A 17,404-nucleotide genomic window follows, 5' to 3' on the forward strand; every position below is an offset into this window, starting at 1 on the left:
TCTTGACTATAAAAATCAGTAGCATTTGTAGAAATTTAAAAAAGTATAATACCTCAATTATAAATTTATTGATAATAGAGTACAATACATATAGGCTAGAATCACTTCCTAATACAATGGCAACTAGATTTGATTCTATCCTTGATTATAAAGAAAATACATAATAATTACATGATTATATAAAATAGAAAATAGACATAACATATAAAAAATATAATAAATATAGGATTTTGTATATTGTTTTTTGATGTTGTAGTATATGCTCCATTAATTTTCAATATCTGCAATATCTGTAAGGATTTATAATTTATACTCTAATCTTCAAGACTCTCTCTCAAACTAGATCTATTGGAGTAACTAATCCAATCTTGCTGAGCAAATGTTGAAACTAATCAGATGACAGGATTTTGATAAATACATCAACAAGTTGATCATGGGTGCAAACATAGAATGTCTGAACAAGTTTAGCTTGAACTTGCTAATGAATTTAATGGCAATCTACTTTGAGATGTTTTGTGCGTTCAAGAAAGACTGGATTAAAGGCAATATGCATGACAACTTGATTGTCATAAAATAAAATCATGTGTATGAGACAAAACTGAGATTTGCAAGTAAATTCTTGAGCCAAATTAATTCAAATGAAACAGATGGCATTGCATGATATTCAGCTTCAACACTTAAGCGTGTGACCACCTGTTGTTTTTTGCTCTTCCAAGACACTAAAATGCCTCTAAGAAACATGCAATATCCAGTGGTAAAATATTTTTCTAATGCATTTCTTGCCAAATTAAAATATGTATATCCTATAATATTTGTATGTTCATTGCGTGCCATAATAATGCCTCGACCAATAGTTCATTTTAAGTATCGTAGAATACGCTTCATCATGTCAAGATGTTAAGCTGTAGGATCATGCATATATTGGCTCAATAAGCTAACATCAAATGTAATATCTAGTCTAGTAATTGTCAAGTAAATTAATTTTTCAACAATCCTTTGATAAATAGTGAATGTTGGGAGAGGTTTGCTTGATGAATGCAACCGCAACTTTCTGTTAAGAGGAGTAATAGTTGGCTTGGTATATCATATTTCATCATCTTGTAGCATGTCTAAGATATACTTCCGTTGGTTAAGAAACACACCCTTGCTGGAAATAGCCATTTATATCCTCAAGAAATACTTCAGCTTCCCAAGATTTTTAATAGAGAATTGCTGCTGCAAGTCAACCTTTAATTTTGTAATAGAGGTTTCATTACTTCCAGTGATAATTAAGTCATCTACATATATAAGCACAATCAACTTGTCTGTATAATTTTATTGAATAAACAATGAAGAGTTAGCATTATGTCTTATGAAACCAAATGTCTGTAAAGCAATACTTAATTTGGCATGCCATGCTAATGGGCTCTGTTTCAATCTATAGATGGATTTGTGAAGTTTACAGACCAGGTTAGGAGAGTGACTTTATGAATGTCCTAAGGGTAGCTCCATGAATACTTCCTTTTCAAGTTCTTCCTACAGGAATGTATAGCGCACATTTATTTAATATAATGACCAACCTTGATTAACTATTGCAGATAACAAGACACGTACAATAGTTATTTTCATAACTAGAGCAAAGGTTTCCTTGTAGTTGATTCCAAATTTCTATGAGATCCCTTGAGCTACAAACTAGGCTTTATGCCTTTTAATTATTTCATCTGAGTTGAATTTTGTCTTGAAAATCCAATGGCAACCACAATGTGTTTACCTATAAGAAGAGGCATGATACTTTATGTCTGATTATCAACAAGTGCACTAAATTCTTTTGTCATAACCTGCTACTATACAGCTTGGGATTGAGCTTATTAAAATGACTTAGGTTTATGATTTTTAGAGATGGAGGTGAGGAAGGCTCAATGGTATGAGGATAATTTATTATATGACAGAACTTTAGAGACTGGATGCTTGACAGTATATGTTACATACTTTTATAATCTGGGAGGAGGCTGACATGCTCTGTGAGACATTCTTCTAGGAACTTCATCATATTGAATAACAGGGGCTTCTATACTAGGCTAAAGAACATCAGGTGTTGGATATACATCCAGAAGATCTGCAACAGTGGTGGAAAGAGATTGATTAACAATGAGTTGAACTCTAATATCTGGAACTTTAGGAACCTGTTAGGACAGAGAACATATATTTTGATCATAATAACTGGAACTAGGTGGCAGAAACAAATTAAAATCATCATCTTTTTGACTTGTGACAAGATAATAAGGCATATCTTCAGAAATTCAAACATATCTTGAAACATACATTTTCTTTTGTAAGGGATCATAATATCTGTATCCCTTTTGTGTTAGAGAATACCCCAAGAAGATGCATTTGACAGTTATGTAATTAAGCTTGTCCCATTTTGATGAGGGTAAGTGCATGGGCATCCAAATAACTTTTGATGTGCCAATTTAGGACTTGTAACCTGCAAAACTTCAAGAGAAGATTTAAAATTCAGCACGCAGTTGGGGAAGCGATTTATGAAATAGACAGTCGTAAGAACACCGTATGACCAAAACCCCATTGGAATATATATTTGTAATATTATAGCATGAGTTTTTTTCCAAGAAAATCATGATTTTTTCATTCAGAGGCTCCATTGTGTTACGGTGTTCCAACATAACTAGTTTGATGTAATATGGCATTATAATGTAAATAATGCGTCGTGTCTTTGGACATGTATTTTGAGCTATTATTTGATCAAAATGTTTTAAGATGATTAGAGAATTGATTTTTAATTAACATATTAAAATCCTGAAAGCAGGAAAAAACATCACTCTTAGCCTTTAATAAATACACCTATGTGACTTTAGAAAAATCATCAATAAAGGTTATAAAATATTTATAACCATCAATAGATGTGTTGAAAAGTCCTCGTACATTTGAGTGTATAAGTTTAAACGTATGAGATACATGTGTAGCAGAATTATTAAATAGCAATTTAAATGACTTGGAAAAATAACATATCTCATATTAAAAAGGTTTTAAGATGGAAACTGAATTTATTTTGCTAAGTATATAATCTAATGGATATCTTAAACAACGATGTCATAGGAGTGGCTCATATGATGTTTTGAAACTAGTCTAAAGGCTTTTGGGAACACAATTATGCTGAAAAAAATAGTAAAGACCATGCAGGAAAAAACCTTCTCCAATCATTTTCTTAGTTAATCGGTTTTGAAATATAATCTTATGATGAGTGAAAATTACATCATAAGTGAAAGTAGAAGTTATCTTACTGACCGAGAGTAATTGAAAAGGAAAAGAAGGAACATATAGAATATCAAACATGATTTCAAAGACAATCTTAGTTTTTCCCTTACTTTTTACAGAAGACCCCTTCCTATTTGCTACTAAAACAAAGGCAGAAGAAACAAATCTTTCAAGGTTAGAGAAATTTATCAACTTGTTTGACATATAATCAGTAGTTCCAGAATCAACAATCCAAAGATCATGCATATTATGAAGTTCTAATGCAATCATAAAAGCAATTAGAATACCTTGAGTGGTGTTTATATTTGTCTCTGCTAGAAAATCCATGAGGTGACTGATCAATGTAGTTGAGTTATATTGATGTTGTTCCTGTTCAACAGTTCTAGTGTTTTTATACTGCATCTTCCCATGGTTATGTTTGTCCTGCAGATAATTGGTAAAATCCTGTATCAAAGCGACGGGGTTGGCAATGAAGTTATCAGTTGATAAAGTTGAATTTACCAAATATGCTTTATAGTTTGTTCTTTTCTGAAGTCCTATTTGCTTATTAGAAAATCTAGATTTAAGTTTTGGATGCAGTTGCCACCACCAGTTGGTGAGGTGTCCAGTATTATGATAGTAGTTGCATTTCAACTTTAAACATTTTCTGTTGAATTATTTGCCATCACCCGTTTGTTTTAATAAGAAAGCATGCTCATGCATACCAGAATTGGAGTTCTCACTATGGGGCATTGTCTTGACATGATAACCATGGGTAACTACTGTTTTAAACTGAGTTTCATGATTTATCACTTTCATGTGAATTTCATCACGCTGAACATTGCTATAATTTATTGCAGAGATGGCAGCTCTGAATTTATTATGATGTAGCTCCATAAATCTTCAAAGTCAGAATTGAGACTTGTCAAGAGCTGGAAAATTCTGTCTTTCTCTGTTCTTCTGTATATGACTGCAGCATCACAGATGTGAGGGTGATAAATCTCTAGTTCATTATATAAACTTTTCAAATTTCCTAATAGTTGAACAAATAGTTTGTTGTCTTGATGAAGATTTGCAATTTCACAATGAATCTGAAAAATCTATGCTGTATTGTTTTGGTTACCATACATGTCGCGAATGACAGTCCAAAAATCATGTGCAGATTCAAAGTAGTTGAAAATTTCAGCCAAATTTCTTTCAATAGAATTAAGAATCCAAGACATCACCAACTAATCTTTAGATAATCATATTTCGTATTCGAGAGAGTCCATATTTAGAGACGAAATTGAACAATTGATGAATCCCAATTTTAATCTTCCATTGAGAGTAGTAGTGATGATTCTTGACCAAGAAAGATAATTGAATTTATTTAGTAATATTGAACTCAATCGTTGAGCAGTATTAGTGTCATTAGTATTATTATTGAAAAAAAAAGTTACCTTCGAGCTAAAACTTTCTTCCATAGTACTTGTAGAAAATTCTTCCATAAAAGTAGAGACTAATGCTCAATTAATGATATCCATGCTCTGATACCATGTAAAAATTTTAAAAAATATAATCTCACAATTATAAATGTAGTGATATCATAGTATAAGTATATATAGGCTAGAATCAGTTCCTAACATGACAGCTACTAGATTTGATTCTATCCTTGATCATGAAAAAAATAAATAATAATTACATGATAATCTAAAATAAAAAATAGACATAACATATAGAAAATATAATAACTACATTATCTTGTAGATTGTCTCTTAATACTACAGTATCTGCTCCATTAATCTTCAGTATCTGTAAGGATCTACAACTTATACTATAATCTTCAAGAGTATTCAATTGATATTCAAATAAAAAAAATAAAAATACACACACTTATATAAAAAAATATAAATTCATAAAAAATATTAAAAATAAATAAATAATTTATCTATAACTCCCACAAAAATACTTTTGTTTGACTTTAATTAACATTACTTATGGGTAAACTAGCACTAAAGAAGACTAAATTAAAAAAAAAAAACTAGCACTAAAGAAGACTAAAGAAGACTAAATTAAAATGATTTTCTTTTTTACAAATATTATTCTTACATGTTTTTCAAAAAAATCAAAACTAATAAAATAAAGTCAACAAAAAAAACCAATTAAATATAATCATGTAAAAAAATAATATTAAAATTATTAAAAAAATAAAAAACTTATTTATTTCACTTTAATATAATTAACTTTTCAAATGAATTTTTTCATTAAAGTATTTATAATAAAAAATAATTATATTAATACTATTTAAAATATTATTTTATCAATTTAACTCTTTAAAAATTAAAATAGCATCTCCCACGCTCCAACAAGTGAAAGATCCACCGGTTTGCTCTTGCGAAGTCTTTTATAATCATCTTTGACCAGACACAGACTGTTAATACCCCAAAAAATTAAACACGAAAAACCAGTGTAAAAAAAAATAATGGCTTCGATAATTACAGGTAATACTGTTGGTTTAGGACTTTCATGTTCCGCAACAAGAAAGCTATATCAGACAAGAAATCCTTCTTCATCAAGGTTGTCCTTTTGCAGCATTAAAATGGTTGTCTCTGTTGAAGAAGAGAAAAAGAAGAAGAGTTTCACTCTTAAAAAATCTGAAGAAGCATTTAATGCTGCCAAGGTAAAGAAAAATCACTGCCCTTTTATTTTTTTTCCTTTATTAATAATGGGTTTGATTGTTTTGTTAATTTGAGGTCTCCAGTTTCCTATTTTGACTTCTTAAGGTCCCAAGTTTGTGCTTTTTTGAACATATGAAGAGTCTTCTTAGATTTGGATTTGGTTAAGTTGTTGAAATTGGTTTATTGCTGGTTTGAGTTTGATTTGAGAGAGCAAATTGTTGATTTTGTAGAGCTGTAGCTGAAAGTTATCTTACTTTGAAACGTGTTTTGGAGTTCTTTGATTGCTGGCTGATGTCATTGTTTTTGGGGCAGGAAATGATGACAGGGGGTGTGAATTCACCAGTACGTGCTTTTAAATCTGTTGGTGGACAACCTATTGTGTTTGATTCTGTCAAGGGTTCTCACATGAAGGATATTGATGGAAATGACTACATTGATTATGTTGGTTCCTGGGGGCCTGCTATAATGGTCATGCAGATGATGGGGGTTCTATTCTTCTTCTCCACCATTTGCATTTCAAGTATTTATGAAATTGTCTTTCTGTGAGAATCTTGGTACTCAATGATTGTTAATGTTCCATTTTTATTAGAGAAGTGGCCCATTTCTAAAAGTAGAGCATGGGTTAGCTGACACTTCTTCTGTTGGAAATCTAGGAATGAATGGAAATGGAGATTGCCATTATTTAATTATCCAGAAAAGATTTTCATTCTCTTGCCTGAATCAATGGAAAAGACTTACTCATAGCAGACGGACCATTTCATTGTCTGTTGTTTCTCATGGAAGTCTACTAGATATTGGCTCTGGAATACAGTGCACCCTTTGGTTTTATTTTTCAATCTTGCGGACAGACATTTGCTTGCAGGTACTTGCAGCCTTGGCTGAAACAATGAAGAAAGGGACCAGCTTTGGTGTCCCATGTCTTCTAGAGAATGTTTTGGCAGAGATGGCGACTGAAGCAGTTTCTAAACATAGAAATGGTTCGGTTTGTTAACTAAGGCACAGAAGCATGTATTGCTGTGCTTCGCCTGGCCCGCGCCTACACTGGACGGGAGAAGATTATCAAGTTTAAGGGCTGCTACCATGGCCATGCCGATCCATTCCTTATCAAGGCAGGTAATGGTGTTGCAACCCTTGGGCTCCCTGACTCCCCTGGTGTCCCCAGAGCAGCAACCTATGAAACTCTTAACAGCCCCCTCTTACGACATTGCTCCCATGGAAAAACTTTTGGAGAATAACAAAGGGGAGATCTGTGCAGTAATCCTTGAACCTGTTGTGGGAAATGCTGGTTTCATCCCCCCTAAACCTGAATTTATCAATGCCCTTAGCAAGATAACCAAAGAAAATAATGCTCTTCTAATTTTCGATGAAGTTATGACTAGATCCGTTTGTCCTATGGCGGAGCCCAGGAGTATTTTGGCATAACTCCTGATTTAACAACACCAGGGAAGATCATAGGTGGTGGTCTGCCTGTTGGTGCATATGGTGGGAGAGGGGAGATTATGGAGATGGTTGCACCTGCGGGGCCAATGTATCAGGCTGGGACCTTGAGTGGGAATCCATTGGCTATGACCGAAGGGATACACGCTCTGAAGCGGTTGCAGGAACCAGGAAGTCATGAATACTTGGGATAAGATCACCAGTGAAATTGTTCATGGCATTATTGATGCTGGCAAGAAAACTGGGCATGCGATTTGTGGTGTATATATACGTGGAATGTGTTGAAACCTAATTTTGGATTCACTAAAATTTTTTTTGAATGTTATTTTATTTTATTATTCATAACAAAAAAATATAATAAATAAAAAAAAGAGAAGAAAAAAAAAAAAAGAGTTTAAATATATTGACGTCGTGTAGCGACGGAATGTTTGGGTTTTTCTTCACGGAGGGGCCTGTTTACAACTTCAGTGATGCAAAGAAAGGTGACACAGCGAAGTTTGCCTTTTTCAAGGAATACTGAGGGAAGGTGTATGCTTTGCACCTTCACAATTCGAAGCAGGGTTTACAAGCCCTGACACATACCGATGAAGATATTCAATAGACAATAGCAGCAGCTGACAAAGTTCACCGGCATATCTAGAGCTTTTGTCCCTTTATCCCTCTCTGATTGTTGATGTATCTTCCTTTCCTTGTTTCCGCCATTTTTCTATCGCATGATTGCCCTCTTTGTAGATTATCGTTCCTGGTCAGGTCCACCCATTGAGAATCCGTATTTCTGTAACCTGGTTAATCGAGTGTATTATTCTCTTTATAATAACATTTGCCTACATTTGATGCTGCAGTGATCTAGGATGAGTGCAGTTTTAACTTTAGCAAAATCGTCAGACTTGCTGGGCAAAAACTGCTATGGGTAGTAAGCACTATAAATCCACCCACAAATTTTTGACTTGCATCATCATTAACACAGAAGTATTTCTCTTTGATATATGATTACGGATCATGTCTTTACATCAATGGTTGTATACAGCTTTCTATTACTGGTACAAATCTTCGTCTTTAAAGAACAAACCAAGAAAAAAACCGGAAAGAAACACATCACAACTGGACACTTTTACAATTACACGTGAATACTGCGACACAGATTTTCAAAGAAAACAATTGCTGTACCTAAAGTGTTGGTACCATGGGTGCAATTCCCGAGATTTCTACGTACTTTGCCTTCACATTATGGAACACGAGCACACGATTTTCTTCGGAGATTTATCAATCTTCTTTTCTGCACAAAGAAAGATATCGAGTAATTGTTAAAATATGAAGCTTTTGAGCAACAAGCTTGAAGAGAACTAATGCAATGATTCCACGAGTCTCCATAAAATAGCCTAAGCGTAAAAAGAGGACTGCAAACAAGGAAATAATGTATAATTAAAAATAATGTATACTACGGCACACAGATGTTCAAAAATGGCCTGGGCTGTAAGGTCTCTGAGTTGCTAAATTTAAATTGAGAGGATACTACCCCACGGGAAATTTTAAGTTTCAATGGAGTTCTGCAACATGAGAGTAGGCACAAGTCAATATCCAAGGCAGAGAAATGCTTAAGCTGGATTAGACTCTGTTTATTTTTGCATTTCAAAAATACTTTTAAAAAAATTGAATTTTTATTTTATTTTTTTCTTTGTTTTAAATTAATATTTTTTGGGTGTTTTCATATTATTTTAATGTGCTAATGTTAAAAATAATTTTTAAAGAACCATTGCCATATTATTTTAATGCATTTCCTAAAGAAAAACACTTTAAAAAGCAACCGTTGCCATCCTCTCGTACACACTATAAGAAGATGAGCACATAGGCATCCAAAAAGAGTAAAATGCAGCCCCCCCCAAATAGGCACATCGAAACCTAAACACGAGTATATAGAGAAGCATGGGATCACTACATATTCCAAGAGCAGAGAAAACTTTGAATATGTCCTCTAGAATAGACCAACTGATTGAATTATTTGATGAAGGGCTCTTTTTCTTTGTTCATAACTTCATGGAACTTGAAACCAAACTATTCTGACCACTGGAGCAAGAAACAAGTTATTCAGGAAAATGATACCCCCCTACAGAGAATGTACAATTTTCCTTGTTGGCATATTCCAATTTAGACTACCATAACAAGAAACTAGGAACATCTAGTTAAAATTAACAGTAGTTCCATGGGGCATTGTATCACCATTTATTAGATTGACGACTCAGAAGGAAATAGAGTAGTGGAACTCAGGTTAATGAACTGGCTTTGACTTCAGCCCATTATAGTAGAGTCTGGATGGTTATAAATCTGGGCCTTCATCCTTCATACAGATGACCTCCAAGGATAAATATGGAGACACGCTAGAAATGCAAGGAGAAAGCACACGTGAGTCACTTAGGATCTATGAAGTCAAGTCCAGGCACCATGTCGAATTTCTATATCTTCCTCATTGGTATAAATAGAATATCTTTGACAGCGAGTTTGAAATCAAGTAACTAAAGGCTAGGAAAAATCCAGCTAAGCATAAAAATGGTTATCAACATGTGCACATCAGAGTACAAAACATGAAATTTTTTACCAAAAACAGGAAATTGCTATAGTTAAAATCACTGCTTCTGTCAGAATCCAAATCAGATGTTCAATCATGTCATTTCAATTCCACAAGGTCCATATATAACCATCAAGACAATAAAAAAAATCAGTTCAGAAAACAAAGGAAAAGGTTGTTATGCAGGACAGATGATTTAAAATAGAAAATACCTGTTTTGGTTTTTGCTAGAGATGGCTGTACAACAACATGCATTATGATAACTCCCCCGGCCGCTTCTCCAAAAGGTGTTCTACATTGACCCACGGTCTTGTTGTTATCCAAGACTTTACCAGAGCTTATCAGCTTGATTTCATTCACTGCCTTGGGAGTTATTGTTTTGCCTAAAAATAAAAAAGAAATCATTCAGATAAAAACATAACCAAAACAGCACGAAGAAAAACCCATTTATTCCTGCCCTGAAAGTAGACAGGTTTTTCAAACAAGAAGAGATCTTTAGCTTTCTTAGCTTAGCTGTCAAAATTTCTAAATTTGGAATTCAGCATTTGCCTGGAAAAGAAGACATGGCTGACCAGTGTTAACATAAAGAACACAATCATCCATACCTAAAGACTTGGCATATTATAGGCGGATTCTATTACCTTTCTTGATTCTGCACATGCTCCCACCGCCCTTACTATATTAGGTCACATACCCCAGATTGAATCCAAAAACTTCAAACTACCCAACATATTCTTCAACTGTAACAGTTTTAGATAGCAAAACAATCATATGTTACCGTCCACGCCACTTAGTCTCACCTTAATCAAGCACTAATACAAATCATAACCAAATACTAACAAATGCAGGCTAGCTTCCCACGATTTATTTCCAACAACAGCCATAAAAACAAACCCCATAAACAAAACCTACTCTACAAAGTCGAATCAATATACCATTACGGCAGCCACAACTTCAAACACCAACAATCTCACAACATAAATAACATCTCTAAACCACCAACTTTTCACAACATCAACAGATAGATTACCCGTTTTTTAATCGTGAAGTAAAAACTACCATTTACATCAAACTATTTGAATCCTCACTTTTCAACGACTTACCAAAAAAACCCAAGAAAATTAGCACCCGCTTTTAATTTCAATCACTGGGTACAAAACATGGTCCTAAAAGTTTCCAACTAAAGCAAATTAACCCAATTTTAGTATAAAATAAATCTTCCCAAATCAGGTAAATTCAACTACAAAAAAATCAGATATATAAATATTAAAACAAGCAATTTCTTTTTCGAAAGAAATAGCGAGAAAGTGAAAACAAAAAAACCTCTGGGCCAATCAGAAACAATCCGCTGCTTAAGCATATCAACAGTAGACGTTGATGAGTACCGGAACGGTCCGATATCCGACCCGTCATAAAGCCTGAACTTTATATCCACCAAATCCTCCTCCGGCATTTCTATTTGACTTTTGACCTGTTTCCTTCTCCTCCTCCAACCAATTACCACCACGTGTTTAATATTCCACTCTCGGTTTCCCCAATCACAAAAAACACCTAAAATTCACACACATCAACCAAAAATTAACAGATCTAAAAATATAAAGAGAGAGAGAGAGAGATTACAGAAATGAACGCAGACGAAACCTTTTTCTTTTCTTTAAATTTTTATGACAAAATAATTAAAAGTCTGCCTTTTTTGTGGGAAAAGATAAAAAGGAGACGGGCTTGGATTAGTAGTGAAGAAGGTGGAGGAGGAGGGGGAGTAGGTGTTTTGTTTGTTATTTTGTTGGTGAACTGAAACACATAGAAGAAGATGAAGGCAAGATCAAATCTGTAAATGGTAAAAAACGACGCTGTTTTTTTTTCACAAGACGCGTCGTTTTGTATTATTTTAAATGTTGTTCATACGAGTCGTGTTTCGAAACCGATTATTGGCTGGGGTTATATAATAAAAAAATATAATTTAATTTGAAATAAATATTTATAATGATATTTTTTAATAAATATTAAGACAATAATATATTGAATAAATTTAGATTAATTCAAGTTAACATGTCAATATATATATTAAGTCATAAGAACATAACAATCTTATTGAAAGCAAATCAAAATAAATTATAAAATTTAATTTTCAATAAATCTAATGTTGAAAAATAAAACTAAAAAAATCTATTAAAAAAGACTTAAAAAATAACTTAAATTAATTTGCATTAATTTATCAAACTCATGATTTAGATGATGAGATTGAGATAACACAATAGAAAATAAATTAAAACAAATTATAAATTTCAATTCTTAATCAATATAGTATTGAAAGACAAAATTAGAAGAAAAACAAAGATTTAAGTCAACTCATCAATCTTGTAGTTCGGATTACAAGTTTGAGATGACCTTATAAAAATAAATTGAAAAAGAATATGAAGCTCAATTTTTAATAAATATAATATTAAAAGATAAAATTAAAATTAAAAAAATATAAATTAGAATAAAAGACAAAAGAAAGAGAAAAACAATTATTCTAGTAAATAATGTTATTAAAAAAAGGGTATAATGAAACCATTTTCCTTTATTTTTTTTTTTAATGTGTGGGCTATGAATCATTTGTTTGTTACTAGTATTGATGTAGAACTAGTTGCAGTTGAAATAATAGATAGCAGAAGGTAGAACTAACTGTAACCAAACCAGCAACAATAATTTATTGTAGAGTTAACCCCGAAGAGGCAAATCAAGAGCTGCAGCTGGATTTCTCCAATCTATTTTAGGACTTTTAATTTATGCTTTAATATTAAAATTTGTTTACCTTTAGGACTCTAGTATTCTTTATCTATTTCAGTTAATTCTTTCCGAAACAATTTTGTCCTAGTTGAACTAGGATGTGCAGCTTATAGAAAGGCTGTTTATTCTCATTGTAAGACACTTTTTAATTTGCATAATAAACTCTCTCTATGAGAACTTTATTCTTAGAGCTCATGGAATCAAGTGTTTTTTTGTGTTTGTGGATTTGAACGATTAACTTTTTTATAAAGTAGACAGTGATTAGTTTCTTTAAAAGCTTTTCGCTACGTCAGTTGGTATCAGAACAGACTTAATCCTGATTAGATGGCGAATGCACAAAATAAAAGTGAAATCCTTGACGGCGGTGAACGTAAGGATAATTTGATTACAGGAGTAGAATTTAGGAATTTCCTGCATGAAATACAACAAGCATTATGAGAGATCCAGTCAGCTCCTGCTAGGCTAACAATAAGAAATCATCCAAGGGGCAATAATCCTCCAGGTCGTCACCCCTACCGAGATAGAACTGACATTCTGTTTGAACGCCATCCAGGGATACCACGAAAGCAACCAACCTATGAGGATAACCTGAACGAGGATGAAGATGATGTTGAAACCATGCTTCAGGGTAATCAAAAGGGAGGCCAAAGAGAGTCAGACTGACAAACATTTCGCATGAAGATGGACTTGCCTAACTTTAATGGCCAACTTCAGATTGAAGGATTCCTTGATTGGCTGGTATTAGTTGAATGATTTTTCAACTATATGGGCATCCCTAAAGACAAAGAGGTCAAGTTGGTCGCATACAAGCTCCTAGGAGGGGCTTTTGCATGGTGGGAGCAACTACAAATTGCACGGCTACGACAAGTAAAGGGGATGGTTCAGACATGGGCTAAGATGGAATGATTGCTACGATTTTGATATCTACCCCTAGATTATGAACAAATTTTGTTTAAACAATATCAAAATTGCAGGCAAGAAAGTAGAACTATCGAGACTTACCTAAAAGAATTCCATAGCCTATCATCACAAAATAATCTACTGGAGACAAAGGCACAACAAGTGGCTAGATTTGTTGGGGGGCTGGGTTGGGCTATATAAGACTGGGTGGCAATGCAAACTGTATATACCTTAAATAACGCTGTAACATTAGCAATTAAGGTGGAAACCTAATTAGATAAACCAAAAACAACAATCGGGGCAAGAAATTTTATGGACAATAATTGGGTTGTAGTAAACAAAGGAAAAACTCCAATGGCATAACCATCATTTTCTAACGCTGTAGGCAACAGTGGAACGCCTACAAAACCAGTCTCTATTGCACCACCAGAAATAGCACCCCGTAATCCTTATGCTTATTCGAGGTCTGATAAATGCTATAGGTGCAGATAACTAGAGCACCATTCCAATTAGTGTCCAAGATAGGGCACTGTAAACTTAGTGGAACCAGAAGAAGACTGTAGATGCAAGGCAGAAGAGAATGAAGTAGTCTATGCATATGAAGAAGAAGAAATAACAGCTAGTGACGAAGGAGAGCTCTTGTCACATTCTCTGATGGTCCAGCGGCTCTTGTTAATGCCAAAACAAAAAGAGTCATCCCAACAACACAAAATATTCCGAACCAGATGCACTGTAAACAAACGGGTTTGTGATATTATTATTGATAGTGGCAGTAGCGAGAATATAGTATCAAAGGTCATGGTTACCAAACTGGGGTTGCAAACTAGGAATCACCTTTCCTCGTATAAAATTGGCTAGATCAAGCAAGGAAATAAAGTGATGATAACTGAAATCTGTCACATTAAATTCTCAATTGGGAAAAAGTACATAGATGAGGTTACATGTGACGTAATAGAAATGGATGTCTGCCATAATTTTGGGATGACCTTGGCAGTATGATGTAGATGCTACTTACAGGGGCTGTGATAACATGTATATCTTTATAAAGGGCGACCTAAAAGTCGTGCTAGGACCCATAAAAGAAGGGCTTGACAGTAGCGAACCGAAGTCGAAGAACAATTCAATACTGCTAATGGATGGAGAAAAATTCACAGAAGAAACTGAAAAAACCCACGAGATTTTCACGATAGTAATGGGAGGAGAAGTCTACAGGGAATCTAATGACATCCCATCAGCACTGATACCTTTACTAGAAGAATTTTAGGAAATCATACCCGCAGAGCTGCATAATAGGTTAACTTTTGTATAGGACATACAACATCAGATTGATTTTATACCAGGAGCCAGTTTGCCTAATCATCCACATTACCGGATGAACCCTAAAGAAAGTCCAGTGCTTCAGGAACAAGTTGAAGAACTAATCAAAAAGGGTTTAGTACAAAAGAGCATGAGCCCTTGTGTGATTCCAGCATTGTTAGTCTCGAAGAAGGATGACAGTTGGCACATATGCATCGACTGCTGAGCAATCAATAAAATCACTATTAAATATAGATTCCCTATCTCTCATTTAGAAGACATGCTAGATATGTTGTCTGGATCCAAAGTCTTCAAAAAAATTAACTTGCATAGTGAGTACCATCAAATTCGGATTAGACTAGAAGACGAGTGGAAGACTACTTTTTAAAAAAAAGAGGGATTATACGAGACGAGTGGAAGACTACTTTTAAAACAAAAGAGGGATTATACAAATGGTTAGTAATGCCATTTGGACTAACCAATGCACCCAGTCCCTTCACACGTTTCATAAACCAGGTATTAAAGCTATTATAGGAAAATTTATGGTGGTGTACTTTGATGATATATTAATATATAGCCAAACCAAATCTGACCATGTTGCATACTTGAGGGAAATACTTAAAATCCTGTAACAAAATAAGTTGTATGTCATTCTGAAGAAGTGTAGCATTATGACCAACAACTTATTATTTTTAGGATTCATAGCAAATGCGGATGGAATCAAGGTGGATGAAGAAAAAATTCATGTCATTAGAGAGTGACCAACCCCACAAACTGTAAGTGAGGTTTGCAGTTTTCATGGCCTGACAACGTTTTACAGGTGATTCATAAGGGAGTTAGTTGAATTGTTGGGCCAATTATTGAATGTATGAAGAAGAGAAAATTCCGTTAGGGAGATGAAACAAAACAGATTTCATGCTAATTAAAGATAAACTATCATCCTCCCCAATCTTAGCACTACCAGATTTTGATAAACTGTTCCAGGTAGAGTGCGATGCTTCTATTATTGGCATTGGTGCTGTGCTATCTCAAGACGGCAAACCAGTCACATTTTACAGTGAAAAACTCAGTGAAGCTCGCAAGAAATAGTCTTTCTATGAGCTGGAATTATATGCTGTCTTTCACACCTTAAAGGTCTAGGAGCACTATCTGTACAACAGGAATTTGTATTATTCAGCGAACATCAAACATTAAAATTTTTCAATAGCTAGAACCATGTTAACTCGATGCATGCCCACTGGATTTCTTTCATACAACACTTCAGCTTCTCCTTAAAACATAAGGCAAGTCGCTTGAATCGGGTAGCTAATGCCCTAAGCCGGAGAGCACTACTGCTTATCACACTACAAACTGAAGTAATAGGATTTGACTGCCTTAAAAAATTATATGCAGTCGATGAAGATTTTAAGGATATTTGGGCAAAGTGTTAAGTAAGGACCTCTGTAGATAGGTTATATATTTATGAGGGATATCTCTTTTATGGCAACTAACTGTGTTTCCCAAGAGCTCACTACAAGCTCAGATAGTCCACAAATTATATAGTAGAGGCCTAAGCAAACACTTGGGATGAGATAAAACCATATCTCTTGTTGAAAAGAGGTATTATTGGCCATAATTAAAATGTGATATTGACAATCATGTTATGAGATGCCCTATTTGTCAAGCTGCTAAGGGTCAGTCTTAAAATATAGGTTTATACATACCTCTACCCATTCTAGCAGCACCGTAGGAGGATCTTTCCATGGACTTTGTCTTAAGCCTCCCACGCACCCAACACGGATTTGATTCTATATTTGTGGTAGTTGATAGGTATTCTAAAATGGCCCACTTTATTGCTTACAAAAAGATCACGGATGCAGTTCATGTCGCAATTTTAGTTTTCAAAGAGATTGTTCGTCTACATGGGGTTCCCAAATCCATCACTTTCGATAAAGACACCAAATTCTTAAGTCATTTTTGGTGGACTTTATGGCGTCAATTTGACACATCCTTGAACTTTAGCAGCACCAGTCATCCTTAGTATGATGGCCAAATAGAAGTAGTAAACCACATTCTTAGAAACTTAATTCGTTGTCTTTCTGGTACAAAACCAAAACAGTGGGATATTACTCTTGCACAAGCAGAATTTGCCTATAATAGCATGCTCAACCAATCTACAAGGAAGACACCATTCCATATTATTTATTGTTGTCCACCCCGCCATACTTTAGACTTGGTTCCTCTGCCTAAACTGCCTAGTTTAAGTATTGTAACAGACAATATGGCCAAATGGATAACAACTATTCAAGACCAAGTGCGGCAAAAATCTAGAGACATCCAATGCCAAATATAAAGTTGCAGTTGATAAGAAGAGAAGGGTTAACATATTTCAAGTAGGCAATCTCATAATGGTTTACTTGCACAAAGGACAACTTGCCTGTAGGTATATACAATAAGTTGAAAGATAAGAAATATGGCCTTTCTAGATTCTACGCAAAATCAATGACAATGCATATATTGCCAACCTTCTTATCGATATAGCCATTTCTCCTACTTTCAATGTTGTAGA

At 34.2% G+C, this 17,404-nt stretch overlaps 1 protein-coding gene and 1 pseudogene across 2 annotated transcripts; one reads left to right on the forward strand and one right to left on the reverse strand.

The window, feature by feature from the left end:
- Nucleotides 1-5,619: 5,619 nt before the first annotated feature.
- LOC105138526 (glutamate-1-semialdehyde 2,1-aminomutase 2, chloroplastic-like) lies at nucleotides 5,620-8,396 on the forward strand (annotated as a pseudogene).
- LOC105138525 (membrane-anchored ubiquitin-fold protein 3-like) lies at nucleotides 8,284-11,710 on the reverse strand. Of its 2 annotated transcripts, none has more exons than XM_011044628.1 (4): nucleotides 11,530-11,710; nucleotides 11,212-11,439; nucleotides 10,101-10,271; nucleotides 8,284-8,601 (listed from the first exon to the last, which is right to left on the reverse strand). In XM_011044628.1, exons 2-4 carry the CDS (start codon nucleotides 11,339-11,341, stop codon nucleotides 8,546-8,548), a joined length of 357 nt encoding a protein of 118 aa, XP_011042930.1. In that variant the 5' UTR covers nucleotides 11,342-11,439; nucleotides 11,530-11,710; the 3' UTR covers nucleotides 8,284-8,545. The 2 variants fall into 2 exon arrangements, with proteins under 2 accessions (XP_011042930.1, XP_011042929.1); XM_011044627.1 differs by having other exon boundaries at nucleotides 11,509-11,710.
- Nucleotides 11,711-17,404: the final 5,694 nt, after the last annotated feature.

The sequence above is a fragment of the Populus euphratica genome, unplaced genomic scaffold (genome assembly GCF_000495115.2).
Source record: "Populus euphratica unplaced genomic scaffold, PopEup_1.0 scaffold79.1, whole genome shotgun sequence".
Taxonomy (NCBI): domain Eukaryota; kingdom Viridiplantae; phylum Streptophyta; class Magnoliopsida; order Malpighiales; family Salicaceae; genus Populus; species Populus euphratica.

Excerpts from the sequence above, each read along its gene's own strand:
- LOC105138525 (XM_011044628.1), bottom strand. The coding sequence starts at position 11,341 with ATGCCGGAGGAGGATTTGGTGGATATAAAGTTCAGGCTTTATGACGGG. Across the intron at positions 10,272-11,211 it reads TGTTTCTGATTGGCCCAGAG|GCAAAACAATAACTCCCAAG; the intron begins GTTTTTTTGTTT and ends TTTTATTTTTAG. Across the intron at positions 8,602-10,100 it reads TCTAGCAAAAACCAAAACAG|AAAAGAAGATTGATAAATCT; the intron begins GTATTTTCTATT and ends TTCTTTGTGCAG.